This window comes from Engystomops pustulosus, chromosome 9 (assembly GCF_040894005.1).
Source record: "Engystomops pustulosus chromosome 9, aEngPut4.maternal, whole genome shotgun sequence".
Lineage (NCBI taxonomy): Eukaryota > Metazoa > Chordata > Amphibia > Anura > Leptodactylidae > Engystomops > Engystomops pustulosus.
The window spans coordinates 24,847,055-24,867,361 of record NC_092419.1 but is presented as its reverse complement, the minus strand read 5'-3'; the positions used below and the strand labels follow the sequence as shown (position 1 = coordinate 24,867,361).

General features: G+C 44.7%; 1 protein-coding gene across 1 annotated transcript; it reads right to left on the bottom strand.

Annotated features, from left to right (window-relative positions):
* Positions 1-162: 162 nt before the first annotated feature.
* Positions 163-19,474, bottom strand: SRPX2 (sushi repeat containing protein X-linked 2). The gene is made up of 11 exons (XM_072123071.1): positions 19,298-19,474; positions 15,430-15,606; positions 12,072-12,155; positions 9,578-9,769; positions 9,220-9,396; positions 8,531-8,657; positions 8,298-8,419; positions 8,042-8,221; positions 7,233-7,366; positions 4,936-5,057; positions 163-496 (listed from the first exon to the last, which is right to left on the bottom strand). Exons 2-11 carry the CDS (start codon positions 15,497-15,499, stop codon positions 316-318), a joined length of 1,389 nt encoding a protein of 462 aa, XP_071979172.1. The 5' UTR covers positions 15,500-15,606; positions 19,298-19,474; the 3' UTR covers positions 163-315.
* Between the last annotated feature and the right edge of the window lie 833 nt (positions 19,475-20,307).

The following is a 20,307-nucleotide window of genomic DNA, read 5'->3' as shown; positions in this document are numbered from 1 at the left end:
ACACCAAAAATTTTGAAACTCCAATTGTCACTGGGGCAAAAGAAAAAAAATTGTCTAGAACTTCCATTATAAAATATACAGTTTCGACTTACATACAAATTCAACTTAAGAACAAACCTCCAGACCCTATCTTGTATGTAACCCGGGGACTGCCTGTAGTTGATTGTTCAGTTTTGACACGGGTTTTATATCCACAGGTTACATTGTCGTACATAACTTTACATTATACATTTGAGTTATTATCTATGTTTTATTTAATAAATACAATATCCACAGCTCCGATCTCCAGTCTCCGTAGAGCAGCAGTGATGTCTGTCACTCACAGTTTTCCTTGTTGGCCTCTACTTGAACGCGCTCCCGTGTGCTCAGGAGATACGTGTCGATAAAAGTGAAGATCTCATCGGAGGTCGTAGGCTCCACATATCGTTCTCGGTCAACACCATACTTGTCGATAAGAACCATGTTGAAGTATGATCGGGAGATCCGCAGGGCCTGTCTGTGAGGATTATGCGAAAAGAGGTTTTTATTTTTATATTTCTCATTTTTATGCTCCGCTTAATACCAGTCACAAGATGTTTGGCCGGATCAGGATTTCAGTTGTTCTCATGGGCCTCATAGGCTATCAATTGCCCAATTATTATTCTTTATAGAGCAGCAATAATTGCATGGTGCTGTACAATCACATACATTACGACAAGAACAAATACAAGTCCAAAATACAAGACAACAGTGATAAGGATGGAGACACGAGGGGAGGTCACAATCTATATGGAGGGTAGATGGAGACACGAGGGGAGGTCACAATCTATATGGGGGGTAAATGGAGACACGAGGGGAGGTCACAATCTATATGGGGGGTAAATGGAGACACGAGGGGAGGTCACAATCCATATGGAGGGTAGATGGAGACACGAGGGAAGGTCACAATCTATATGGAGGGTAGATGGAGACACGAGGTGAGTTTACAATCCATATGGAGGGTAGATGGAGACACGAGGGGAGGTCACAATCTATATGGGGGGTAAATGGAGACACAAGGTGAGGACAAAATCTACATGGAGGGTAGATGGAGACACGAGGGGAGGTCACAATCTACATGGAGGGTAGATGGAGACATGAGGGGAGGTCACAATCTACATGGAGGGTAGATGGAGACACGAGGGGAGGTCACAATCCATATGGAGGGTAGATGGAGACACGAGGGGAGGTCACAATCTATATGGGGGGTAAATGGAGACATGAGGTGAGGTCACAATCTACATGGAGGGTAGATGGAGACATGAGGGGAGGTCACAATCTACATGGAGGGTAGATGGAGACACGAGGGGAGGTCACAATCCATATGGAGGGTAGATGGAGACACGAGGTGAGTTTACAATCCATTAGGAGGGTAGATGGAGACACAAGGGGAGGTCACAATCTATATGGGGGGTAAATGGAGACACGAGGGGAGGTCATAATCTACATGTAGGGTAAATGGAGACATGAGGGGAGGTCACAATCTACATGTAGGGTAGATGGAGACCGGAGGTGAGGACACAATCTACATGGAGGGTAGATGGAGACATGAGGGGAGGTCACAATCTACCTGGAGGGTAGATGGAGACACGAGGGGAGGTCACAATCCATATGGAGGGTAGATGGAGACACGAGGGGAGGTCACAATCTATATGGGGGGTAAATGGAGACACGAGGGGAGGTCATAATCTACATGTAGGGTAAATGGAGACACAAGGTGAGGACACAATCTACATGGAAGGGAGATGGGGACACGAGGGGAGGTCACAATCTATATGGGGGGTAAATGGATACATGAGGGAAGGTCACAATCTACATGGAGGGTAGATGGAGACACGAGGGGAGGTCACAATCCATATGGAGGGTAGATGGAGACACGAGGGGAGGTCACAATCTACATGGAGGATAGATGGAGACATGAGGTGAGGTCACAATCTACCTGGAGGGTAGATGGAGACACGAGGGGAGGTCACAATCTACCTGGAGGGTAGATGGAGATATGAGGGGAGGTCACAATCTACATGGAGGGTAGATGGAGACACGAGGGGAGGTCACAATCTACCTGGAGGGTAGATGGAGATATGAGGGGAGGTCACAATCTACATGGAGGGTAGATGGAGACACGAGGTGAGTTTACAATCCATATGGAGGGTAGATGGAGACACGAGGGGAGGTCACAATCTATATGGGGGGTAAATGGAGACACGAGGTGAGGACACAATCTACATGGAGGGTAGATGGAGACATGAGGGGAGGTCACAATCTACATGGAGGGTAGATGGAGACACGAGGGGAGGTCACAATCTACATGGAGGGTAGATGGAGACACGAGGGGAGGTCACAATCCATATGGAGGGTAGATGGAGACACGAGGGGAGGTCACAATCTACATGGAGGGTAGATGGAGACACGAGGGGAGGTCACAATCCATATGGAGGGTAGATGGAGACATGAGGGAAGGTCACAATCTACATGGAGGGTAGATGGAGACATGAGGTGAGTTTACAATCCATATGGAGGGTAGATGGAGACACGAGGGGAGGTCACAATCTATATGGGGGGTAAATGGAGACACGAGGTGAGGACACAATCTACATGGAGGGTAGATGGAGACATGAGGGGAGGTCACAATCTACATGGAGGGTAGATGGAGACACGAGGGGAGGTCACAATCTACATGGAGGGTAGATGGAGACACGAGGGGAGGTCACAATCCATATGGAGGGTAGATGGAGACACGAGGGGAGGTCACAATCTACATGGAGGGTAGATGGAGACACGAGGGGAGGTCACAATCCATATGGAGGGTAGATGGAGACATGAGGGAAGGTCACAATCTTCATGGAGGGTAGATGGAGACATGAGGGAAGGTCACAATCTACATGGAGGGTAGATGGAGACACAAGGGGAGGACACAATCTACATGGAGGATAGATGGAGACATGAGGTGAGTTTACAATCCATATGGAGGGTAGATGGAGACACGAGGGGAGGTCACAATCTATATGGGGGGTAACTGGAGACATGAGGTGAGGACACAATCTATATGGGGGGTAGATGGAGACATGAGGTGAGGACACAATCTACATGGAGGGTAGATGGAGACACGAGGGGAGGTCACAATCCATATGGAGGGTAGATGGAGACACGAGGTGAGTTTACAATCCATTAGGAGGGTAGATGGAGACACGAGGGGAGGTCACAATCTATATGGGGGGTAAATGGAGACACGAGGGGAGGTCATAATCTACATGTAGGGTAAATGGAGACATGAGGGGAGGTCACAATCTACATGTAGGGTAGATGGAGACCGGAGGTGAGGACACAATCTACATGGAGGGTAGATGGAGACATGAGGGGAGGTCACAATCTATATGGGGGGTAAATGGAGACACGAGGTGAGGTCACAATCTACATGGAGGGTAGATGGAGACACGAGGGGAGGTCACAATCCATATGGAGGGTAGATGGAGACACGAGGGAAGGTCACAATCTACATGGAGGGTAGATGGAGACACGAGGGGAGGTCACAATCCATATGGAGGGTAGATGGAGACACGAGGGGAGGTCACAATCTACATGGAGGGTAGATGGAGACACGAGGGGAGGTCACAATCCATATGGAGGGTAGATGGAGACACGAGGGGAGGTCACAATCTACATGGAGGGTAGATGGAGACACGAGGGGAGGTCACAATCCATATGGAGGATAGATGGAGTCACGATCAATATGGAGGGTAGATGGAGACACGAGGGGAGGTCACAATCTACATGTAGGGTAGATGGAGACAAGAGGGGAGGTCACAATCTATATGGGGGGTAGATGGAGACCGGAGATGAGGACACAATCTACATGGAGGATAGATGGAGACATGAGGTGAGTTTACAATCCATATGGAGGGTAGATGGAGACACGAGGGGAGGACACAATCTATATGGAGGGTAGATGGAGACACGAGGGGAGGACACAATCTATATGGAGGGTAGATGGAGACACGAGGGGAGGTCATAATCTACATGTAGGGTAAATGGAGACATGAGGGGAGGTCACAATCTATATGGAGGGTAGATGGAGACACGAGGGGAGGACACAATCTATATGGAGGGTAGATGGAGACACGAGGGGAGGACACAATCTATATGGAGGGTAGATGGAGACACGAGGGGAGGACACAATCTATATGGAGGGTAGATGGAGATATGAGGTGAGGTCACAATCTATATGGAGGGTAGATGGAGACACGAGGGGAGGTCACAATCTACCTGGAGGGTAGATGGAGACACGAGGGGAGGTCATAATCTACATGTAGGGTAAATGGAGACATGAGGGGAGGTCACAATCTATATGGAGGGTAGATGGAGACACGAGGGGAGGACACAATCTATATGGAGGGTAGATGGAGACACGAGGGGAGGACACAATCTATATGGAGGGTAGATGGAGACACGAGGGGAGGACACAATCTATATGGAGGGTAGATGGAGATATGAGGTGAGGCTGCAGCCATATCTTTATTCACTGTTTGTTCTCAAACAAAAATGTAAGTAGTACATTTTTTTTTCCTACATATGGGACCTCTGAATATGCTATTGGAATATAACATTGAAAAGGTGCAGTGGAACTTTGAGGTGTTCGTCTTAGAAAAACCCCACAGATTCTGCTGTCTGATCAACCTCTGACTTTTTATCCAAAAGTTGCGCAAAAGTCACACACTACAATCTCTTCTAATGGTTTTCCTATGCATGATCTGGACTGGAGTTTATTTACGATTTTATGAACACAATTTGCGCAAAAATGGCACCAATTTCAGTGATTTGCGTTATATCCAGAAAAAATTAAGAACATGGAGAACCCTCACATTTCATGATTTACACATGCTCTAACCATAACATTACAAGGGTTTTTAGATAATTTACCTCAATTGATCAATGAGTTCTGTGGATAGTTGATGCGCTCTCACACGTCCTACTTCTTTGGGTATTTCTCCGACCAACTCCACCACCACAACGTGACGCTGCTCAAAGCCACAGTTTGCTCTCTGTGAAAACACAAATGATAGATATTTAGGAGATAACCTCTCAGCATTGGCTTATTTTCCCTGTAAAATTCCCAGTTTATATCCAATGTTCTCAGGGGAGGACTACTGGGTGCTCACCTTTGGAGACTATGCTTACTGGTCTAGAACATGTTGCCTCCAGACTGGATGCAGGATGAGATACGCCTGGGTATGGAGGATTCAGGTTCTGTTTGGTGTCCACTCACATGTTTCCTCAACTGCTCCCATAAATGCTGGATTGTCAAAAAATCTGGCCAGTGTGTAGCCAAGGACGTGTAGTAATATGGCTGTGTGCGGAGTCCGGCTATGAGATGAGACACATTAGGCCGAAGGATGTCCTGCCTGTATTACTGCGTCCTGACCTCAATGCCATCCACAAATATCACCTCTGAGATTCAGGTTCATGTTTTTCTAGATGTCAGATATAAAACCCCCAAGACTTCAAAAGGGTGTTTGCGAGTTGGCATATATCAAGATTGCCATTTTTTAAGCTGGTCTTCATACCTCCTGCATAGGCCTTCCCAGAATTCTCCCAACATTTGACTCCAATAGGAGACTGGAGTAAAATGCGATGAGCTTTAACACCAATATTTTGGCATGAAGGATGTGAAATTTGGCAGAAGACAATGGCCCTGCTCTCTATTTAGTAAATTGCCTTTATGGAGTCCTAGAGGCAAGTACAGAAGTCAAGAGATCGACCCCCCCCCCCCCAATAGTGAACTATATTGTTTTCTGTATTTTCTCTCCGTGTTTGCGTGGGATAAATAGATAAATACAAAGATATGAGATAGATTATATTAGTAAGATTTGGGGTCCTGGTTAGCTGCAGTTTGTGCAGCAAGCTCACAATCTAACAGATTTAAAATCTATATAAATATAAGTTATGGGGATTTGGAATTTAGAATATGGTGGAGTCAGGGGTTGAAATGATCTTCTCAGTAGTGTCATGCTTCCTGGCCTGGTGTCAGACTGTTTCTGTTATGGGGGTCCTGTCAGTGGTCTGCTGGCTGGACCTGGTCTGTGACGACTCCTGTTATGGATGTCCTGTCGGTGTCCTGCTGCCTCGCCCTGGTCTGTGACCGTTGATGTTATGGGGGTCTTGTCAGTGTCCTGCTGCCTCACCCTGGTCTGTGACGATTCCTGTTATGTGGGTCCTTTCAGTGTCCTGCTGCTTGACCCTGGTCAGTGACAATTCCTGTTATGTGGGTCCTTTCAGTGTCCTGCTGCTTGACCCTGGTCTGATGACGATTCCTGTTATGTGGGTCCTTTCAGTGTCCTGTTGCTTGACCCTGGTCTGATGATGGTTCCTGTTATGGGGGTCCTTTCAGTGCCCTGCTCCTTGTCTCTGGTCTGTGACGATTGCTGTTATCAGGGGTCCTGTCAGTGTCCTGCCGCCTGGCCCTGGTCTATGAAGGTTCCTGTTTTGGGGGTCCTTTCAGTGTCCTGCCGCCTGGCCCTGGTCTATGAAGGTTCCTGTTATGGGGGGCCTTTCAGTGTCCTGCTGCTTGGCCCTGGTCTGTGACGATTCCTGTTATGGGGGTCCTTTCAGTGTCCTGCTGCTTGGTACTGGTCTGTGACAGTTCCTTTTATGGGGGTCCTGTCAGTGTCCTGCTGCTTGGCCCTGGTCTGTGACGATTCCTGTTATGTGGGTCCTTTCAATGTCCTGCTGCTTGGCCCTGGTCTGTGACGATTCCTGTTATGTGGGTCTTTTCAGTGTCCTGCTGTTTGGCCCTGGTCTGGTGACGGTTCTTGTTATGGGGGTCCTTTCAGTGTCCTGCTGCTTGGCCCTGGTCTGTGACGATTCCTGTCATGTGGGTCCTGTCAGTCCTGCTGCCTCGGCCTGGTCTGTGACAGTTGCTGTTATGGAGGTCCTGTCAGTGTCCCGCTGCCTGACCCTGGTCTATGACGGGTCCTGTTTTAGGGTTCCTGTTAGTGCCCTGCTGCCTCGCCCTGGTCTGTTACAGGTCCTGTTAGTGTCCTGCTGCCTGGTCTTCAGCTGTTTCCATTATGGGGCCCTGGGTGGGGGTATTCCCCTTGTAGCTTCTTAGCTCAGGGGTCCATCATCAGTTACTTTCTCTTCTTTGGGCCAGTCTGAGGATGGGTAAGAATATGAAGGAGAGTTGCACGGCTACTTACATCATCTGTATCAGTACCTACCTGCAGAGCATTACTCTGAAGTCTGTAGTATCTGTCAGAGGAACTGGGGGTAGAAATAATCAGAAGTCGCTGCTTTTCAAAAAATTGGTCAATGAAGCCACCGGCGGAATTCACATTGACGTTGATCTGCATGGCTGAAGATTTAATAGACATAAAGTCACGACACACAAGGTGCAAAGTGCAGTTTCCTCTAAACATTCTTTACAAACTCCCTAAAGTGAGGGGAAAACAAGAGACCAATGCAGAGTTTATCGTCTTTTTATGGTAATGCAAATCAAGTGAGCCGGGACGTAGAGAAGTAATTGCTCCAGCTCCTCTCTGTAGCTTTCAGCAGGGCCGGCGCCAGCACTGGGCAGACCTGGGCAAGTGCCAGGGCCCAAGGATGCTGGGGGGGGCCCACATAAGGCTGTACATAAGGAATCCATAGGGTGAGGGGGGCTGTAACTAATGAACCCATAGGGGGTGAGGGAGGCTTTATACAAAATAACCATGAGGGGGTTGTTTGGGATGATAAACTAGGGAATATATCAGGACAGGAGACTGTTTTAGTTTCTGAATTGTTAATGTTTCCAAGTGAGTTCCCTGCAAAGGGGCCCAGTGAGGCTCTGTCGCCCAGGGGCCTACTGAAACCTGTAGCCGACACTGGATGTCAGGTCCGCCCCCGCTGCACTTGCAGGCTGATTAGCAATTCCATATAAGTTTTAGTGTCTTTGGCAGAAGCCCCATATACAGCATTATTGGACTGGATTGGAGACATTTTGGGCCTAACAGACCTCCTCTAAATCCTTTTATCCCTAGAAGCTACTCACGTGTACAAATAGCCGGGGATCCAGCCCACTGCCGACTGAACTGGCAGACCCTGACGGCCGCCCCCTGACGCTCATAACCCCCTTCACACTGATATTCACAATTGGCGCCATAGTTGTTTCCAGCAGAACTACAGGTCATGTAGCCGTGTAGAGGGGGAGACAGAATCGGGCATCTTCTCACTGGAAGACAATAAGAAAAGCTTTCATTGGCTGCTGTGCTGTTCATGGGCAAACTTCAGGTTAGTTTGGTCCTTACCTACTACTTTAACTATAAACTTGCAGCTCGCACGATTGTTTGCTCTGTCGTACGCCGTGTATCGGATGATGTGTTCACCTTCGCGAAACTCAGAACCAGATTCAGGACCTCTACGTAATACTCTGGATGGAACAGAAACCAGGTATATTAGCTACAGAGGTGCATTCGCTTCATAGAGACGTTACCCCCCGGATCCACCGGCCCCTATGGTCACATACTGTTTGTCTTATCACCTTGTGATGACCCCATCAGCCGTATCCTTCACCAGCGGTCTACCCCAGTGCACCATTGCAGTCAGTTTTTCTGGCTCGGCAACTTTTTCCCTTGAGTTCGGGCACTGGATCTTTGGTGGATCAATATCTGATGGAAGAGAAGATCACAGTGTAGGTCTTCAAAACAACAAAAAATCAGCTGTAAAGGTCATTATACTGTGTATAACAAAATGAACGGCACTTTCACTGTGTAAAACCAGGGACTTGTTGGAATTTCATGGGGACGGATGGGCGCATGTAAGAGTTTTGGAGGTATGGGGGGACACTAAAGTGACCACCAATGTCTTATAAACAGAATGCAGACCCAATGCAGAATCCCGAGCCAAACAATCAATGATGATACATTCAAACAAAGATTGGTTGCTCATCCCTGATTGGTTGAAGCACTCGTAAGCTAACCAAAGATTATGGCGACCAAACCATGACCCAATGCTGGATCCAGCGCCAGACGGAAAGGCAAGTGAGAAAATTATACTTATTTTTATCACTTACAAAAGAAAAAAAGTTGTGTAGAACAACCCCTTAAGTTTCACCTTGTTTGTTTAATGAGCCTCTCACCCTCCACAGTAAACTTAAAAATCCACCAATTCCAAGATCACAGATGACACTTGCTGGGGCAAAAGGTCAATCAATCCATCCAAAAAATTTACCTACACAAAAAGGTTCTCCCCCGCTCCAGAGCCCATCTTCCATGCAGACGCGATTGCGATCGCCCTCAATCTGATAGCCTGGAGAACAGGTATAATCGCAACGGGATCCCTCATTAACCCCTGCCGTGCACTGGTACGAGCCGTAAGATATCGCTGGTAGAACATGGCATTGGATTCCTGAACGTAAAAACAGAACAACATTACAAAAGTCATAAAATTAGAATCTAAAAAAAAAGTCAAAAGAAAGTGAAACACAAACAAATTAAAAATTATATATTATATTATAAATCTTGATAATAAAATGATAAATAATATGACACATCCCTTTAACCTTTTATCTATCTACAAGGTCACTTACGCCTGCAGTAAGCATATCCCGACCAGCGCCGGTTCTGCATACAACGCACAGAGCTCTGACCAATCAGACGGAATCCCTGATCACATGACAAAGAGCATCTGGTTCCTAGGGTGCTGCGATACCCCCCGCCTCGGGGTGAGTAACAGGCGGCCTCCCCATCCTGGATCTTTAAGTCATAACACCAGCGAGGAACTGTAGGGGAAAAATTTCAGGAATAAATAACAATGTGGATATTTTAATGTGATTATCCCAATGTTTTATCCTTATGTTATCCAGTAGTACAGGCGGTCCCCTACTTAAGGACACCCGACTTACAGACGACCCCTAGTTACAGACGGAACCCTCTGCCCCATGTGACCTCTGGTGAAGCTCTCTGGATGCTTTACTATAGTCCCAGACTGCAATGATCAGCTGTAAGGTGTCTGTAATGAAGCTTTATTGATAACTCTTTGTCCAATTACACCAAAAATTTTGAAACTCCAATTGTCACTGGTGCAAAAGAAAAAAAATTGTCTAGAACTTCCATTATAAAATATACAGTTTCGACCTACATACAAATTCAACTTAAGAACAAACCTCCGGACCCTATCTTGTACGTAACCCGGGGACTGCCTGTATATGAATGCGTGTTAGCGTGACCTTTTCCTTTTATAAGGAGTCTCCCAGCTCCTGCATTCATGATCAGAAGAACTACAACACCCAGCAATTCTCTTATGAAAGAATTTTTATAAAAATATATATATGTCTCCAGCACAAGGTATTGTCACATGCTACATTAGCATGCCTTCCAGTAGGTTCTAGGAAAAACTGGAAAGTACGAAAACTACCTAAAGCAGTTCCCACCTCAGACTGTGGGGGTCACTGTTGCCAGTTTGTGTGTGGTGTAGGTCCAATGTAACCCATTCTCTGCCAACCAATTACAGCAGAACTAGGAAAACATAAGTTTCCATAAGGACATGTTACCTCATGATATAATTACTACTTGTGTACAGATCCCATCCTAGGCCCGGCCGCAGGAACTGTGCTCTGGTACAATATATAACTCTGTGAATCCATCGTTGGACTGTGGGTCTTATCTATATGACTCATAATTAACCCATCAAGGACGCATGGTTTTTTCGCTCATTTCTCGCTCTCCACCTTTAAAAATCCATAACTTTTTCATTTTTCCGTGTACAGAGCTGTGTCAGGGCTTATTTTGTGTCTAACAAATTTTACTTCTCCGTCACATTATGTATTATTCCATGCCGTGTACTGGGAAGCTGGAAAAAAATTCCAAATGTGGAAAAATTGAAGAAAACAAACATGTTTGCTTCACGTTCTTGTGGGCTCAGTTTTTACGACTTTCACCGTGAGCTCCAGGTAACACGTCTACTTTATTCTTTGGTTCGGTGCGATCGCGGTGATACCAAATGTATACAGGTTTTATTTAAAAGTTAAACGATTGTGTACGAAAAAGAAAAAAACATTTGTTGCCATCTTCTGACACTAATAACTTTTTCATACTTCTGTGTACGGAGCTGGGGGAGGTGTCATAACCTAGATAGTCTGATTGTTCCTACCATATACTGCAATACTACTATATTGCAGATTATGGCATTTTTGCACAGTATTCATTACAATGAGCCACTGGCTCATTGTAATGAATCTGCAGAAACCATGCAAACCCCACCCATGTATGAAGAGGGCTCAGCCCGTGAGCCCTCTTCATACGCCCCCCGCAGAGTGTGAAGGGGTTAAGACCACCCACCATGTCTCATGCTTCTTCTCAGCATGCCATGTGACCAGGGTGACATCATCACAGGTCCTTTAGCCTCCTAACAACAAACTGTACACTATGCATATGGCAGTATCATGGCATGATTACAGCATGCCCCTGCAGACTTCTCCCCATCCTCCATGGAGGCTGCTGTGATTTCATGTGATCTGATACATACATAGGATAGATGTAACAGGACCTTACATGATGTCACCCTGGTCATATGACATGAAGTGGCCAATGATGTTCCAATGATGTTCCACATCGAGTTCTGTGACACTGAGACTTGAACTAGGAGGCGGACAATGCAAGTAACCAATGAATATGCAGGGCCTCATTGGACTCACGTCAGGACAGTTGCATATAAGTTTGCAAACTGATTTTTTAACATTGCAGCCTTGGAAAGGAACCATTTAGAGATATGGTCAATGCTTTTTAACCATAGTTTTTAATGAAGTATTTATTTTGGGTGGGTTAATTTGAATGACAGGTTCTCTTTAATGCTCAGCCACCTCCCAGCTATGCACAGGGATTGGATAGGGACACATCGGTGCACGATTATTTTATACCACTGCACCCGGGTTCCTATGAGCAGGACGTGGCCGTGACCACCATTGAAGATGACCCACCGCCATTACTGTGATGCCGTATGTTGAGTATCTAAGCTTTTGTTATGTGTTACTGTCCTGCATAAAATTTACTTTCATTGAAAACTTGCCTCGCTCTTCCACTTACCTCTGTAATCTGGTTGAGGTATAGATGGCCGCAGCTCAACATAGACTTCATTATTGCTACTTTCATCTGATGCATATCCTGAGCCTATAGGAAGAAATTAAAATGTCTTATATCCAACCTACCCACAACAGACTGCGTTCACATTAGACTATGCTGGAAATAACCGATAGAGATGGATCCTCGTCACGATGGGAACCCCATTGTGTTATTAAAGATGGTTGGTTAGTTCATTTTCTAATAAGAATAACACTTTAGGGTAAAATCCTAGAAGGGTCAGGACTTGGGGGAAATTGAGGGAAATTTTAGATGCACTCGATCCGATCCCCTGGGTTTTTGCACCCAATGGGACAGTGATGACGGTGTCATGTTCATTCCTCACGTCATGTCTGGGACAATCCCTGGTGTAAGTATACACGTCACATGCCCAATCTCATGAAGTCATCAGGGCCCGATGGGAGCAAAAAACAGACAAACAGGAGATGCCCATTAGAGGGCACCAAATGCTCCCCTTTCAGGGATTTTCTGTAAAAGGTGAAACCCCCTTTAATTCTGGGATATTCTGCCATCATCTAAAGCAGATTTATGGACATAAAAAACACAACATTGAATAATACATAAAAAAAATATAGACCTCCAAACGTACATCAAGGTGGAGTCTTACGTTAACATGTGGCTGGGTCCTCCTGGAGCCACCGAACAACCACATCAGCCCTTTGAACACATCAGGGACCAAAGCTTCTGAACAAGGAGCCGGGGCAAGTCCCCCCTTTTCTTTCCTACGCCTGGCCTGCACCAGGGGTTGTCTAAAGCCAGTTGCCCGCGAACCAGTTTGGACCAAGAAATAGGATTTCCCCGATCAATGAACTAAACTCCATGTCCAATGGAGTTGAGTAGACAATGCTCATACTGATCAGCAGCGCATGACCCAATCGGACTGAGTGGCCCAAATCTGCGCCAATTTTCTATCTGACTTTGCACTGAATACAACTGCACTGTGTTGGCTGCGCCACAAAACTCTGCACATAGAAATGTTGCGCTTGCCCATCAAACTGAGTGCACGATCGGCGCAAGCAGGGTGCGCCAAATTATTGAAGGCCAAGCACCATCTGCACTTAATGCATCACTGCAGAAATTGGCCCACATTTATCATTAGGGAGGCAGAAAGATGCTCCGCACAGTCACTAATGTCACTAATGTGCAGAGCGCTCCAGAATACTGACTACTGGACGTGCGCCACAATTACGTCAGGATTTTCGGATCGACAGCAGAACGCCCCTTTATTTGAAAAAGAAGCTACCAATATAACATAACTGGCGCAAACACTTTAAAGGAAACCTAGCATTTGATTTGATGCAGTATGAAGCAAACATACCTTTAGAATGCTGTAGCTACACTGATGCAGAAACATATCTTGTTTAATCCCTGTGTGAGTGGTTTTGCTGATAAAACAGATATAACATTATAATAATGAAGCTCTGCCCCTTCTATGGCTCCTTCGGCACTTGGTTCAGGCTTCTCCTAGTTGATGTAATACATGGCTTGTGCCTAAAGGCAGAATAATCAATTGCTGCACGATCCCCCAGCTGCTGTGTATGAGTGATCCAGCTCAGGTTGATTAGTCATGTCTTGACTAACCTCCATTTGTAATTACAAGCTCAGTGTCTAGTGTGTTTATCTAGGCAGCCAGCCTGACCCAGCTTTCCCAAGGTTCTGAATGTTATAATTGTTTTTTGAGCAAAACCACTCAGCTCGGGGATTAAACAAGATATGATCCTGCATCAGTGTAGCTTCAGCAGTCTCAAGGTATGTTTGCTTCATAATGCATCAAATCAAATGGTAGATTTCCTTTAATATATATTGGCCATTGAGTTGGGAATATCCCTTTAATTGGCTTCACATAGACTATGGACGGATGAATTAGCCATGACTAAGCAGAATGCTATATGACTTCATCAGATGAGTATGCTAAGAGGGGGAACGCAGCGGCAGGAACATGCACTTTGTGGTTTCAGTCCGTCTACTGCAAAACCCCCCGGACATTCGGAAAATATTACAAGGGGATGAAGTCATTTAACGCTGCACCCCTCTGCATCTTAGAGCGGGCTCCCCTGGAGGCCGAGGACACTGTGATGTGTAAGCACAGACAATATGCAGAATGCAGAGTATTTTAGGAGTGCAGAAAGTTTCTAGCTAGGAACATACTAATCGTTCACAGCAGTACAGAGCATTTCAGGAGAGGGACCTGCTTATCTTGTGGAAGGTTACATGGAGCCCACAGTATCACAGAGAATTTCAGGAGATGGAAGAGAGGGGGGTCTACGGGCACAATATGAATGTGTGTGGATTTGCATAGGGTTACATAGAGCAGCACAGAGTATTTAAGGATGGCTGTTCTGTATCTGTATGGAAAGTACAGGATCTCTTAGGATTCTGGAAGTCACATAGTCTAAGGCAACGAGAAGATCTGTCACAGACAGAGTTACATAGTGGAGTAAGGGACAGAGGCCCCAGCAGCACAGAGTATTTTAGGACTTACTTTTTCTTTGAGCATCACCAATGCTGAATTATATGAATATTACTACATACATTAGATACTACACTGAGATTGCTGAAGGAGGATAAAATTAAAGGGAGGATAAAATTAAAGAGCAGCATTATATGGGGCCACAGGAAGGAGGCATTATACTATGCAGGGGCCATTAAGGTCGATATTATACTATGTTTTGGGACAAAGGGAATGGTTTAGGAAAAAGGGAAGGTTCCTTTTTGTCTCTTTTTCTCTACCCAAAAAGTTGGAAGGTATAATGCATAAGGATAAGGTCCATAATGATCCATGGGTTTAGTGTTCCAAATCGCCCTGACAGGTTCTCTTTAAGTATACTGCAGACAGGACACTTTCATGAGTGTTTTTGTTTTTTAGAGAGGGTGAGTATATTTTTTTATGCCAGAAGTAGATCCAGCAGAAAGAATAACTCCTAGTTGTAATCTTCTGCACACGTCTTTGATATAGGGAGAAATACAATGTAAGGCACAAGACGTGTGCAATTCAATGGGCCCATGTGTCATCAATGGGTGTGCAGTGCACAATTCTAGAAGACTGTACCGGCCACTGGGCTTTGGAGCCCATAGAAGAAGATGGGGCCAGAACATTTCGCCATTATCACGTCCTGATCAGGGGGCCCAAGAAGGAGCTGTTCAAACTTGTAATATCCCAACATTATCACAGAACTTCCCACATGAAGTCCCAGAATGTAAATGGAAAAGCAAAAGGAATGGAAGGAAGTGTGAAAACTAAAAAAAAAATCAACATCACACAATCTACGCAATTCTGCAAAGGTTAAAATAGACCCAAAATTACCTTCAGAATACTGAGCAGTGAGCGCCCGGACCAGGACGAGCAGCAGCAGCAGCGGGGTGGACTGTTCCATGGTGATGATCCTAGACGCAGTCAGTCAGCAAATTCTACCGAGGAAATGGATTTCACAGCTGAATCAAATCAAAGAACAATTTGTTCCTTTCATGAAAATTCTTTGCCCTGAAATTTCAAGTAGAAATGAAGTTACAGCAGAATAAAGTCTCCTCTACGGCAATATTCCTGATTACCAGGAAGCTGATAAAATACTACAGTCAGAAAACCATTTTTAAAATAAATAAAAAAGAAAATCCCTTTAAGATTGGGGCTATTGGAAATATGTGAATAGAGACCACTGAGACCACCATAGGTCATATCAATGGGGGCCTCTGTCCCCTATATAAAGTATATATGGTGCCACAACATGTATCTCTGCAGAACTTTTGGAAAGATCTAGGTGCTGTATTCATTAGGGTTATGATCATAAGGTCTGACATCTATAAGGTATAATAGCCAATGATGTCCCGACTGTGCAGCACAATGTGGGATTTTATGAATTACTAATTACGAAGAAGAGCAATACTGCCCCACACACGTGTACTCAGATTACATAGTTAGATAGTAAATAGATTTTTTCTCCATACCTTTGCCTGAAACAATTCTTTGGAGTTAAAGGAAATGTACCATTTGCTTTTGTGCATTGAGAACCAAACATACCTTGATAATGCTGTAATTACACTGATGCAGAAACATATCTTGTTTAATCCCTGATCCGAGTGGTTTTGCTGAAAAAATAATTATAAAATTATGATAAGGAGTCTCTGTCGCTCCTGTGGCTGCCCCGATGCTTTCCTCACCCTAATTATGCACTGCTTCAGGTTCGTACTGCCCAGCATAAGCCGAGAATACGTCATCACGTGTTGTCCCTGACAGGCAGAAGTAATCAATCACTGCACCATTTCCCAGCTGCTGTGCATGAGTCATCCAGCTCAGGTTGAATAGTCCTGTCTGGATAGTTCAGGAAGTTCAGTGCTTTTTATGTACGGCAGCATTTTATAACTGTTTTTTTGAGCAAAACCACTCAGGTATTATACATGATATGTTTCTGCAACAGTGTCGCTACAGCATTCTCAAGTTATGTTTGGTTCACAATGCATAAAAACAAATGGTAGATTTCCTTTAAGGACTGACAGAGTGTTGCAGGATTATTTGTTTTGGAGGACACTCCTATTACTCTCACTGGCCTTCGACCCCTTCTTGGGATATGATATCAGCTTGACGAGGGCAGCCTTGTCACGTCTCCATATACTTGCCCAACTTGCATAATTTTTGGGGGGGATAAATTAATCAGCCTTCCCCCAATTTACTCTTTTTCTTTATACCATGATATCTTGCACAAGGCGACGTCCTTTTTTTAATTTTTCCTCCTCTTTTCAGTAGAATAACTACAGATATATAGAAAACGATCAGTGCTCTAAATGGGGCATATATACTAAGGGTCCGTGGCCGCACTTTCCTTGGATTTTCCGACATTTTCAGGATTTGCACCGCTGTGACAGGTATGTAACTGGGGATTGTGTCGCACGCGATTGGACTGCGGTGGCTTTCATGCAGCAGAAATCGGAGGGCGTGCCGTCAAACGATCCGACTGATTCGGACTGAGCGCGGGATTTAACTTTCAAATTGTGTCACAAGCCCAAGCACTTACATGCACCAGGAAGAAGAAGGTGAACTCCGGCGGACCTGAGCACGGAGCGACAAATGCAGAATATCGGGTGCACGATCTAAGTGAATCGCGGCAAGGTGCATTATCATCATACAATGCACTTTCTGTGAACTCCGCGGGACCGGGTAAGTAAATGTGCCCCAAAATGTCTGTCTGGCTGAATGCATAATTATTACAAAAAAACAAACTAATACAAATTCCTGCCAAATATATTTGACTGATCTAATAAATATAATAACACATAAAAAGTTAAAGGAAAGATCCACGGTGAAAACCAGACTGACACAGTGATAGAATGAAAATCCAGATGTACTCTCACAAATGACTCATGTGGGAGGTGTAAAATATCTCTAAGCAGTGGATATCCCTGGGGTCCTCAATCAGTACAAGTAGAGAAACATGTGTTTGGTTCATAATGCATAAAAACAAATGGAATATCTCCTTTAAAGGACATCTACCTCCAGGTTGTGTGTGCCCTCTTGGGCTACCTCTGCCCTCTTGGGCTGGAAACAACTGAAAAGTATAAAAACTTTTGCCTAACTCTGCACCAAGCAAGTATAAGCAATTATCCAATTTACTCTAATTAGCTATCTGCAGGTGTTTAGCAGCTAAAGGAGGTTTTATCTCTCCCCTCAGGCTAATCTCCATTTGTCATGCTTTCTGGTAACCAAGGGAAACCACATAGAACAGTTACAGATGACAGGAGGGTTGTAGAGAGGGGCTGTAGGACCTTTAGTGATGTCACAAGCATGTGATTCGTCACATGCTTCAGATCGGCCAATTACAAACATGCTGTCCTGTTCTGGCTTCAGTGCCCTGAGCTGATGTCGCAACCAGGAAGTGCCCACCCACTTCAGAAAAAGCTGAGTCTTATATAATAAGAAATAATGTTAAATATACCAGATATATCGCAGCAGCATGATACAGGTATTGTTGGAATTGTTATCAAAGACTCTCTCCAGCTGTTCGAAAACAATTTTTTTTCTGTGACTTTACAGTTATGATTTAAGCTTCCTATGACCTTGATTTGTAAGAAAAAAATTGCTTAAAAATTAGGTAATTGTGCATGAGGGGCTCCTGGATCCATAATAATAATCTTTATTTATATAGCAGCATCAAATTCTGTAGGGCAAATCATATTAACACCTATGGAGCCCAAAGCCCCACATGCTTTTTTTGTAAAAACCTGAGCATAAAAAGCTAGAAGAAGATCAGATCCTACCAGAGGGGGCGCGCACCAGTATGTCAGTGTGCTGGGTGTACATTCCTTCATCCTGGTGGTAAATGTCCTTTAAGCCAGGGACACAAAAGATGTAATCACTGAGGGTTACTCTTCTATCTGCAACATTAAATCATTTACTTTGCAGGTTTTGAGTTGACAACATATCAATTATTGCTGAGTATTCTTAAGGGGGTTGTCTCAAATTTTTGTCTCCTATTCACAGGACTGGGGATAATAATTTGATCCTGGTCTGTTTACTGGGTCCCAGATGATGATGAGAACTGCATGGACCTTGGTTATTTCCCATGGAAATGTGATGATTTCATACAAATAATTTTGATCTTATCCATATAAGCAGACGGAATAGATGGACGCCTGTCCTTCCGGCTTCCGGCTGAGATATCGGATTCACCCCATTGGATGCTCACTGGGGGTCCCAGCTGAAGGAGACACTACATTATCAGTATTGGGGACTTTCTGACTGTTCACATTGGATGATGATTCAGTAACTAAACGAAAACTATTGCAGAAAATGCAGGGATAAAGTTCCAAATTCTGAATGCAGACGAGACGTCCTAACCCTAATCTGCAGTTCTCCCATTTATACTAAATAAGAAGCGGAGGAATCCATAAACTTCCTGCCAAAACAACCCCAGTGACATGTATGGAAATGATTTAAACTGCATAAATTTTTCTCAAGAAATCTGTCTGATGCCTAAATAAGAAATGACAAAATACAAACTAAAATAAATCGGATAATCTACTAGGATTAGGGATAGAGAGAGAATGAGGGAGACCAGAAAGGAGAAGATTTCATACATTTTACTTTGTCTTTAGAAGCCTCTAGAAGATACATTTCGTGCAACATTGTAACAATAAGATTTCTTGACATATTGTATTCCGGTTTTGTATAATTCTGAATTTACCAGCGGTTCTTGATGTGATGTCACCTCTTTCATTCCCTCGGAGGCTCCTGACCCCAGACGTGACTCCTGCCGGGCGTCCTCTGCTTCTGTAGAGTCATGTAGTGGAGGAGAGGAGAGGTTTTAGGGTGGAGGAAGAGAAGTCGGATGTGCGTCTGCCAAGCAGCAGCCGCCTGTGTCATTTCATTGAAGGGAACTGGGAATCCACTACCTACAAGTCGCATTAACCCCTTGTGGTCATTGCCTCGTTGCAGTCATAACTTGATGCATGAGGTCTGTCTCTTTGTGGGAGCAGTATTACTTTTTCATGGTATCATTTAAGGCCACATTCACACGTTTTGGTTGGATTGATTTGGGGACTAATGGAAACGTACGTGATCGGTGACCAGCACCCGGTATTTCGCATTGATTACAATGTAGCCTCAGGATACGTAAATCTTATTGTTTAACTAAACCTTTCAAGCTAAATAATTAGAGAAGGTGACTGTGTGAATCTTCTCATATGTGTTGTCCATGGTCTCCTTCCTTCTAAAATCACCTTATTAAAATATGCTAATGAGCCTGAAGAGCTCTGGGGGTGTTACCAGAGCCTCACTGTGCTGCAGATTCACTGGCTGTTACACTGTCTTTCTTCCCCTCATCGCTCAGTACTTCTCCCCTTAGTCTGCCTGATGTAATCTCACACAGTGGGAGGGAGAAGTCCTCCTGCACCGTGTAACAGCCTGTGAAGCTACAGCACAAAGGGGGCTCTGATAATACCTCAGAACCATTCAGGGTCATAAGCGTAATTATAAAAGTTGATGTTAACTTGGAGGAGAAGGGGATGAAAAGTGTGTTGTTGTTTTTTGTTTTATTTAAAACTTTACTTATCTTTTTAATAATTGTTAGGGGACTTTTATGTCAGTTGAATTGCTGTCAGTGTTACACAGTTTATATGGTTGGAAGACACATGTCCTTAAAGTTCAACCAAGGAAGGGAAGGGATTGGATGAGGAAGGGATTTAAGGGAAACAA